The sequence below is a fragment of the Sycon ciliatum genome, chromosome 13, assembly GCF_964019385.1.
Source record: "Sycon ciliatum chromosome 13, ocSycCili1.1, whole genome shotgun sequence".
In the NCBI taxonomy this organism is placed as follows: Eukaryota; Metazoa; Porifera; class Calcarea; order Leucosolenida; family Sycettidae; genus Sycon; species Sycon ciliatum.
Genome location: NC_088655.1, coordinates 28,291,785 through 28,301,646, shown reverse-complemented (window position 1 = coordinate 28,301,646; position 9,862 = coordinate 28,291,785). Strand labels below are relative to the sequence as shown.

Here is a 9,862-nt window from a genome sequence, read left to right as displayed (position 1 = left end):
TGTGATTGTCATCTCCCACAGTGCCGATGCTCCAGAGATCATCATAGCAGTAAAAGCGTACATCCAGCGCCAGCGAAACCCCCTCCTAGATCGAATTGCGTTTTACAATAGAAAGCAGCATCGCAATGAATCGTTTGACTCCTTCTTTACTGCAATGAGGGAACTGTTTGCACAGTGCGATTTCCCTGATATGGAGCTGTGCAGCACATGTACACCTCAGCTGTGTAGTACTTGCCCCCAGAGCCTCCGCAAGGTGACGGACGACATGATGCGAGACGACACGCGCCATAAGCTCCTGGCAGCTCCGTCGCTCACCCTGGAAACCGCGGCCAAGATCTGCAGGGCTGAGGAAGCCGCACAGCAGACCGGTGACAGCATGGTACCGGCATCCGTGAATGCCGCAACAAGGTCGTCGTATCAACGCAGCAAATCCGCTTTGGCTAGTAAGCCGAAATCTGCTGCAGCTGACAGGCCGGCGAAGTGCTCGCAGTGCGGACGATCCCGGCACACGAAGTCAATGTATCCTGCCAAGGGCAAAGAGTGCCGTAAGTGCAAGGGCAGGGACCACTTCGCGACAATGTGCCGCAAGACCATCGCATGCCTCACCATTCACGCAGTGCAGGCTGGTGACAAAGTGATGCTGTCAACACGTCTTGACGACAACGACCGGTCGTGCACGTTAGAGTGGTTGCCAGATACTGGCTCGGATGTTGATGCTATTGGTGCTAGTCATCTCCGCAGACTTGGTGGCAGTGTAGCTGATCTTGAACCTGACCCCGACCATGTTGTCGCCGTGAACGGTCAGCCATTGACCAGCTTGGGAACTGTTCCCGCCAGGGTTGTCGCTCGTGATGTCACGCACACCACTCGTCTACATGTGTACGACGAACTCAGTAGCGCATTGCTGTCGCGCTCATCGCTCAAGGCGTTGGGTTTCTTGCCGCCTAACTGGCCACAGATCGCTTCAGTGACACAAGGGACATCCCGTTCTGCAGAGCACAGCAACCCTACACCAGACCAGCGTGTACGTATCTGCCAGGACCTCCTCAACGAGTTCGCAGACGTATTTGCAGAGGACACGCTCCGACCCATGGACGGTCAGCCGATGCACATCCAACTCGCGCCTGACGCCCAGCCGTTCAAGTTGAACAACGCCCGTTGGTTATCTTACGCCTATCGTGACCAGGTGAAACTCCACCTGGACAAGATGGTCGCAGATGGCATCATCGCACCGTTTTCAGAGCCAACGGAGTGGTGTCACCCCATCGTCATAGCCGAAAAGAAAGGCACTGCAGAAGTCCGGATGACGGTGGATTTCACTAAGCTTAACAAGCAAGTTGCCCGGCCCGCGCATCCCATGCGCGCACCTCGAGATGTCGTTTCTAACCTTGGTAACGCCCAGTATTTCACCAAGCTGGATGCTCGCCACGGCTACTGGCAGGTCCCCTTGGACGACGAGTCCAGATGTTTGACCACATTCATCACACAGTGGGGCAGATATCAGTACCTGCGGAACCCACAAGGTCTGATTTCTGCTGGCGACGAATTCAACCAGCGGACCGACGCAACATTCGCTGGTATTGAGCAATTCTCCAAGGTCGTGGATGACTGCCTGGGCTACACTGATTCCTTTGAGCAGCACCTGGAACGAACTCGTGAAGTTCTTCAACGCGCTCGTCGGTATGGTATCACCCTGTCAGCCAAGAAGTTTGCATTCGCCGAGACCGAGATCAACTTCTGCGGCTACGTGATAAACAAGTCCGGCTGGAAGACAGACCAGGAAAAGACCCGCGCTATCACCGACTTCGAGATCCCTGCCAATCGCACTGACTTGCGATCATTCATGGGTCTCGTCAACCAGTGCAGTGATTTCAGCTCAGCCATCGCCGAACACGCAGCACCTCTCCGCGGTCTGCTGAAAGCCAAGAATGAGTTTCTCTGGCTACCCGAGCACACAGTTGCTATGGACGCTGTGCAGCAAGCACTTGTTGACCCACCGTTATTGGCCTTCGACCCGTCAGCACAGACACGTCTCGAGTGTGATGCCGCTAGGACCAAGGGTCTCGGATTTGGCCTCTGGCAGTACCAGAACAATTCGTGGCGCCTCATTCAGTGCGGCAGCAGATTCATCACCGACCCCGAATCCCGGTACGCAATGATCGAACTGGAGATGTTGGGTGTCGCCTGGGCCATCCGAAAATGCCACATCTATCTTGCTGGCATGTCGTTTCATGTAGGTGTTTGACCATCAGCCCCTTGTTCCAATATTGAACACCTACACACTGGACCAGGTTGAGAGCCCTCGGCTCCAACGTCTGATGACCAAGGTACAACTCTATCAATTCGACGTCTCGTGGCGCAAGGGCTCTGAGCATGCCTTTGCTAATGCCTTGTCGCGTGCTCCAGTGCAGAACCCGGTTGCCGATGATCTCCTGGGAGAAGCCGACTCGCTATCTGGACAAGCCATCCGTGCATGCCTTCAGCAGGATGACTCCGGATCAGCGCTATTTGGTCTCCCGTTCCACGAGCTCCGCGATGCCGCTCAGTCTGACGTTGATTATGTGCAGTTAGTCTCCTATATTCGAGACGGTTTCCTCTCTGCCAGACGTCACATGCCACCTGCTCTCGCTCCGTATTGGAATGGCCGTGAGCACCTCACCCTGGATAACGGCATTGTCCTCCGTGGCTCTCGTCTTGTTATGCCCAAGTCTCTACAACGCCGTGTACTGACTGACCCGCATTCGTCTCACCAGGGCCTGGAACGTACCAAGCGTCGTGCGCGTCAAGTGGTTTACTGGCCGAGGATGAGTGATGACATCACAGCCCTGATCCGTGCCTGCCCTGTCTGTCGTGAGCTCCAACGTTCGCAGCAGAAGGAGCCATTGATATGCAAGCCACAGCCGACGTTTCCATTCGAGTATGCCAGCGCAGATCTCTTCTCTTGCCAAGGCTGGCAGTTCCTGGTATATTCTGACCGTCTGTCCGGCTGGCCGTGTGTAGCTCGAATTGGCCGTACCGCTACCTCCCATGACATTATTTGTCACTTCCGCCGTTGGTTCGCAGATGTTGGCGTACCGCGCAAGATATTCACAGATGGAGGCCCGCAGTTTGCCGCTTCTCGTGTACGTGAGTTCTGTGAGCGTTGGGGTGTGGAACAGTGCTTTTCCACCCCACACTACCCTCAATCCAATGGCCACGCAGAATCAGCAGTGAAAGCAGTGAAACTGCTCATTGAGAAGACGACCCGGAATGGAGACCTGGATGTAGACTCCTTCCAGTTGGAGTGGCGCAATACTCCCCGCCCTAATGGCAGCAGCCCCGCCCAAGTATTGTTCGGTCAGTCCCTCCAGTCGTTTGTGTTTGCCCGCCGTGCCAGCTTTGATCGGCACTGGATTCCGTCTGCTGAGGCTGTGGACTCTGTAGATCCGAAAACACATTATGACAAATCGGCACGCTCTCTCCATTCTCTACGGATTGGCACCCACGTTGATGTTCAGCACCACCAGACCAAGCTGTGGTTCATGCGTGGCGTTATTGTAGCAATTGGCAGTCGGCGTGACTACTTCGTCAAGATGCCTAGTGGCCGTGTCCTCTGGCGTAATCGCCGCTTTCTCCGTCCGTATGTTCCCCCATGTGTTGACTCCGCTAGTCATACCCCTTCCCCAACTTCATCAGTACGTGTACCTACTGACACCGCTACCCAGCCTGTTCGTCGTAGCACTCGTATTCGCAAGACGCCGGACCGTCTCACCATTACATCTACGTCTGGACAGTCACATGTGTGACACTGTTTGTCTGTAGCATTTGGTCTCATCTTGACATCATGCCTATGTCATTTCATCTCGTCTGTTATGACTTTATTTATTTATTTATTTTTGTTGAGACAAAACCAGGTTTTATCTCAGAAGGGGCGTGAGTGTATAATTATTATTATGTTACTGTGTTTGTTATTTTGTGTCCGGTTGACACCCATGGAATTTTATCTTCGAAGGGGCGTGTTATGTTATAACGCAATGCCGTACAACTTTAGCTCTACTGTGTATGCACGCACGCATATCTTTGAAAGTCTTCTCTGTCGTTTACAGATTGAATCTGGTTAGTTTTTCTACTTCGTGTATTCTAACTAATAAACTACTTGTCTCTTGTCTACCAAACCTAACAGAGACCCAATACAGTCAGACCTCGCATAGCCTCACACATCTGTTTTCCACAAAAAAATCCGGATACCGGTAGACGAGGGAGCCGGATAATCGAACACACATACTGTATGTATGCATGGCATGTGCTGTAAATCGGTAACCAATGATTTTCTTCCGGATGGCGAGGGCGAGGGATCCGGATGAAAGAGGACCGGATAAGCGAGATCTGACTGTAGCCAAATCTTATCGTTTTACCTGATTGTCCAGTGCTAGTACCAGTGGTGGCCGTACCAATAGTAGACAGTCTCTTGAGCACACGACAGCAGGCTGACACAGACTGACCACCGCGTAGAAGGCATGAAAGGGCGTCCACGATAACCACGCTGCGATGACCTGTAGCACATGCACATACATGCATGCGCACGTGTACACACACACACACACACACACAAACACACACACACACACACACACACACACACACACACACATATGCACGCGCACACGCACAAAGATGGCTGATTTGCTTTTCTTCACGGAAGACCCCTTCCCTCATGGGTGCGCGTGTGTGCACGTGTGAATGCATGTGTGTGCAGGCAAGTGCTTCTGCTCGTATGTATCATGGTGCATGAGTGTAGAAGTGACAGAATACAAGAGAGACACGGACATGAACATCTCTAGAAAGCAGTGTTGAAACGAGCCTATCTATAACAAACGAGCGGACAGTTCCACAACGAGCACGCTATCGAGCGAGCTAACGAGTTTCAATACGGAGCATCAGCAAATCGAATTTTCGATTTGATTATTCGAATGGCAAAAAGAAAATCAGAGAGAAAATTCGAATGAAAAAGAGGTTCAGCATAATAGCTGTCCAGTATTTTCGAATCGAGTTTTTTTAGCTTGAGCAGTTGAGGACTGGGATTTTGAGATGTGCAATGGCTGCGTTTGTTGCAGAGCAAGTCGATTTGTTGGATTCGCTTCTCTTCCTTGAGTTCGCTGAAGGTCACCTGGACCGAACGGAGTTGCTGCTGTTTCTCATTGCCTTTGGGGATGACGCGAAGCGGCGGATGCTTCATCCGATTCAGGCTATTGGCGAGAGGATCTCTCTTGGAGACCCCTTGAAAAGGCGGATCTCGGTCGAGCTCCTCCGCTACCCCTTGCATATCAGGAGACCCGCGGACGAATAGCTAAGGGTGGGCCCTAAACTGCCTCAGCAGAATGAGATCCATGGTAAGGTCGAACCTCAAATATTTGGCACACTTTGAGTTGCCCTCTCCCTGCGGGGAACTCACGACGCAGATGCCGAGACAACGCCAGCAGGGCTACTGCAGAACTGGGAGCAGGAGGCATACCGGGGCTGGTAGTTGGTGACAAAGCCATGATTCCAGGATACTTGAAATGAAACAAAAAGCACACTAGTCTTGACAAAACTTTTCACAGTTCGAGAGAGAGAGGAAAGCGTCAAGAAGTCCGGTTCGACTGTGCCTTGTGCACTGACATGTACAACTACGATTACAAGTACTTCAGTCTTGTAAGAATTAGTAGCTACATGCGCAAGTGTGAGTACTATAATACTAGAGCACGCGTGGAGCATTCGAAAAGTATTCGAAAAGTATTTTCTGTTTGCGGGCATTTTTCAGTCGAACAAAGCCCTAGTTTCGACTGATTGAGGGCTTTTCGTGACGATTCTCGAATTTCACTCGAATATTCGATTTGCTGATGCTCCGTAATGATATGGCAAATATGATTTTTTCACATAATTATTAGAATTTCTTTCTAAGTTCAATTTTTTTCAATTCAGCTGGTTCAAATTATCACCGCCGGCATTTGGGGTTGCTGCTGCTTCACTTCGGACTGCTGTCTTTCCAGCAGCGTCGTTGAGCAGCCTATGTAAGAATAGACAGTTTTGCAAAGATTGCAAGTAGACCTGTTCTTTGCTGCATCGCGGGAGAAAACTTCCAAACGCATCAGCGTAATTTTTACTCGAATGGAGAGTTGACAAAAGCATGTCCAGCGACAGGTCAGCAGATGCGGAACAAGACTTCAGTAGAGTCCACCAGAGCTGCAACGACAACTGAAACAACTCAGTGTCGTGGAGGCATACAGTCACTGTAACTGCGTGTGATTTTCACTTTGCGCGGGACTGGACTCTTGATCAACCAGGGAGCTGTAAAATATTATACGACTCCCCAGTCGACATGTACTGCCATGTGTACGGAGTACGGTGTACGGTGTTCGTTAGTGTAAACGAGCTGGCCGCACAAACGAGCCGAGTTTCTGGCGAGCGAGCTAACGAGTATCCGGTGAGATCGTTTCAACACTACTAGAAAGCCTGACAGACTAACCGTCGCAGGATGTCACATTGCCTGTGATTGCTTCTTCCAAGTGGGCAACGTCCGCGGACGGCAGTTGGATGACCTGCGATCCATTCCTGTCAGCTACTGGCTGCCGACTGTGCAGGCAAAACGACAGACAGACAAACATATACAGACAAGCGTGTACATACGTGTGCACAGACAGACAGATGGACAGACAGACAGACAGACACAAATGAAAGAGAATGTAGTTGACAGTAGTCGGGCTCAATGAAATCTGACAACCTCACGTACGCATGCATGCACACACACACACACACACACTCACCCCCCACAGACACATTCAATAGACACGTGCCCAGAAAGCGATAATTCTCGTCTGAAGGGAGCAGAAATCGACTACTGAAGCGCTCCGCAGGTGACGACAATATCACAGATGATCTAGTGGTTCAAGGATAGGTTCGCTGAACGTGAGGTCGCCGCAGCCTTCGCCTATTCATGGCGTTGTAGGGTGTCGAAATGACAGTGACCAGACGGTAGTTTGTGTGATAATACGCGTGAGAGACTACACCCATAATGTCTCTTATCCGGACCTCCAAGTTCCGGCCACCACGGCCTACTGGCACGCGGTGGGTGAGATTGAGCGGAAATATAACTACTATTTTGCCAATTTTGTGGAAAAAGCGACATCATATGCCAGATCTCCAGCCCTTCCCCGTTGAAACGTATGTGACTCAGAGTTACGGACACTTTAAAGTTACGGGCAGTGCCCGGTCCCAGACCACCCGCATAAGAGAGCCATGAGCGCATAGCCTACAGCAGTTGGGCGGAGAGAAACTGGACAACCCCACGTACACACACACACACACACACACACACACACACACACACACGCACACACACACACACACACACACACACACACGCCTACACACACACACACACGAGTGCCGGCATCACCAGTCGTATCAAACAATCCACACCAGATCACCGTCTAGAAAAAAGAGACAAAAACCGTCTGGAGCACAGCTACATCACGGGTGAAAACAATAATAAATTTTACGCGAAGCTAGCATGCCTTACATGTCCTAGTACAGGCTATGTTATCCTATTGCAGAAGTAAGCTGAACAATCAACATTGGCAATACTAACGGATGAAAGATATACAGCAGGTCATTACAATAAAAGCTGCATCTGGCGCTGATCAAGGGGCAGTGTTTGGGGTGTTTCACGGGACAGGAAAGATGGCCACTGGCCGATGCAGTCCACAGATTCTGTGGATAGCGTTACGAAGAATACTGTTCAATAAAATAAAGAAAATCACTCCATAGCTTCAGCATAGGAGAGAGAGAGAGAGAGAGAGAGAGAGAGAGAGAGAGAGAGAGAGAGAGAGAGAGAGAGAGAGAGAGAGAGAGATAGGGAGAGAGGGAGAGAGGGAGAGAGAGAGAGAGAGAGAGAGAGAGAGAGAGAGAGAGAGAGAGAGAGAGAGAGAGAGAGAGAGAGAGAGAGAGAGAGAGAGAGCGGCATACAGACAGACACAAACAGAGACAGATTGAGATACGAAATCAACTCAATAGATTTTCAAGCTGCGAGTTTGGCAAGACGAACAAAGATCTCTACATGTTTTGTTCGCAACAGCAACAAAATAAAATAAAATAATTGGCTGCAGAGCTGGGCCAGTCTCTGAGACACTGAGTACAACGTCAGGGTGTTCGTTGAACGAGAGCTGACCAGGGGAGTGGCAGTTAGAGGCTGAACTTGTGGCAGGTGAGGAATTCTCCGTTCCTACACCTACATACATAACATTGCATGCCCTTGCACCTTGTCACTCGATGCAAGTGCGGGACTTCGGTGCCGTGCACGTAACATGGGCGCCTGCAGCTTCTGTTCAATTTCAGCCGCGGCAGCTTGCCCGGCTTGCATCTGTACACTCGATGCTTCCGGCACAACGTTTCCTTTTTCGTGCAGACGCCCGGCTGCGTGAGCAGGGGCAAGATGCTTGCGCTGGCGGTTGCAGCTGCTGGCGTCGACGCTCTGCTGGCGAGTGAAGGTGTCGCCGTCGGCTCTGCAGAGGTCTGGTTAGGTCTGTGTTCAGTGGTTGCGGCGATGGAGGACGTTCTGGGACGATCAGGGCGGCCTCTGCTATCGCCCGGCATACCAGCTGCCGCTCTCATCGAATGGGACTTCGGCATGGGCGTTTCCAAGCGGTTTCCATTCATCGGTACAGCGCCATTGCGTGCGTTGATACCCTGCCTGGCGGTGTTGCTGCTGCCGCTGCTGATGCTGTCGCTATTCGTGGACAATCTGGGCGACGGGCTGCCGCTGCGCATGTGCAGGTCGCTACGCTGCTCCCCAGCCTGGACACCGATCTGTCCGTTACTGGCGGCGTGCCTAGCATTTGCACCAGCACCCGCGGTACCAGCAGCACCAACAGAACTAGCAACACCAGCACCAGCATCAGCAACACCAGCAGAACCAGCTGTACCAGCAACACCAATACGAGCAGCACTGCTCCGGCCAGTACACAGGAACAGGGTCACAAGCAGCACCAGCAGCAATGCTGACACACACCTATGAAGCTGTACTGGCATTGTCACAACGTATCTTCCAGCCATACTGACACCACTGTTGTAAGTGATGGTCAGGTTACTAGGACTTGCAGAGTGTCAGTAATCACTGCCGTATACCGATTTGCTGCAGCAGTCAGGCCTTGTCCCAGAACTGTTATGCCTGTCCTCTCTTCTGTCCTCTTCTTTCTCCAGTCCCTGCTCTGTAGTATCCTCTCTCCAATGTCTGCTGTGTGGTCTCCGCTCTGCCAATCTCTTCTCTGTAGTCTCCTCTCTGTGATCTCCTTTCTGCAGTCTTGTATCTGACCTGTTTAACTGATATAACTAGACTCCCAGCCCTCCAGGAAGCAAGCACTCACTCACTCACTATGCAGGACGATTCTGACAGCACAGCAGCATAGAAGCACTAAAGCATGCTCAGCAGCAGTATTCCAATTCTGTCTCCTCCCTGCAAACGGCCAGGACCTTTTATACCCCACACATGCACCCACGTGGCCACGCACTCATACACACACACACAGGTGTGTGGCAATAAAACCGTCTGTTACCGCCGCCGGGAGTATTTCCCTTCCAAGCCTAGCCGGGGCCCTTTAGAAATAGGAGAATGAGTCACAGGTAGTCCCCTTGTCACAGATCAGCTGCTGGCTCAGCGGCCGGCCGCCAGGTCAAGTCTACGTCTTTCTGATTGCAGGCAGTGTAGGCACTCTGCTCCCGTATCATGGACTGACACGGTACCGGGGGATACTTGGCAGGGCTTGCTGCATCACATTGATACATGTAGCACTTGAGTGGTAGCTGTTGGAGCTGCTGCTGGCCTAGCTAGGTGCTAGTACAGTGATGA

At 51.6% G+C, this 9,862-nt stretch overlaps 1 protein-coding gene across 1 annotated transcript in view; it reads right to left on the bottom strand.

Moving 5' to 3' along the window:
• LOC135829942 (elongator complex protein 5-like) overlaps positions 1 to 6,638 on the bottom strand; it is a 15,857-nt gene extending 9,219 nt beyond the window's left edge. The window contains exons 1-2 of the mRNA XM_065342337.1: positions 6,485 to 6,638; positions 4,395 to 4,532 (exon numbers count right to left, since the gene is read on the bottom strand). Coding sequence (XP_065198409.1) covers positions 4,395 to 4,532; positions 6,485 to 6,623 — 277 coding nt within the window. The 5' untranslated portion in view covers positions 6,624 to 6,638. The remainder of the gene's footprint in view (positions 1 to 4,394; positions 4,533 to 6,484) is intronic.
• Positions 6,639 to 9,862: the final 3,224 nt, after the last annotated feature.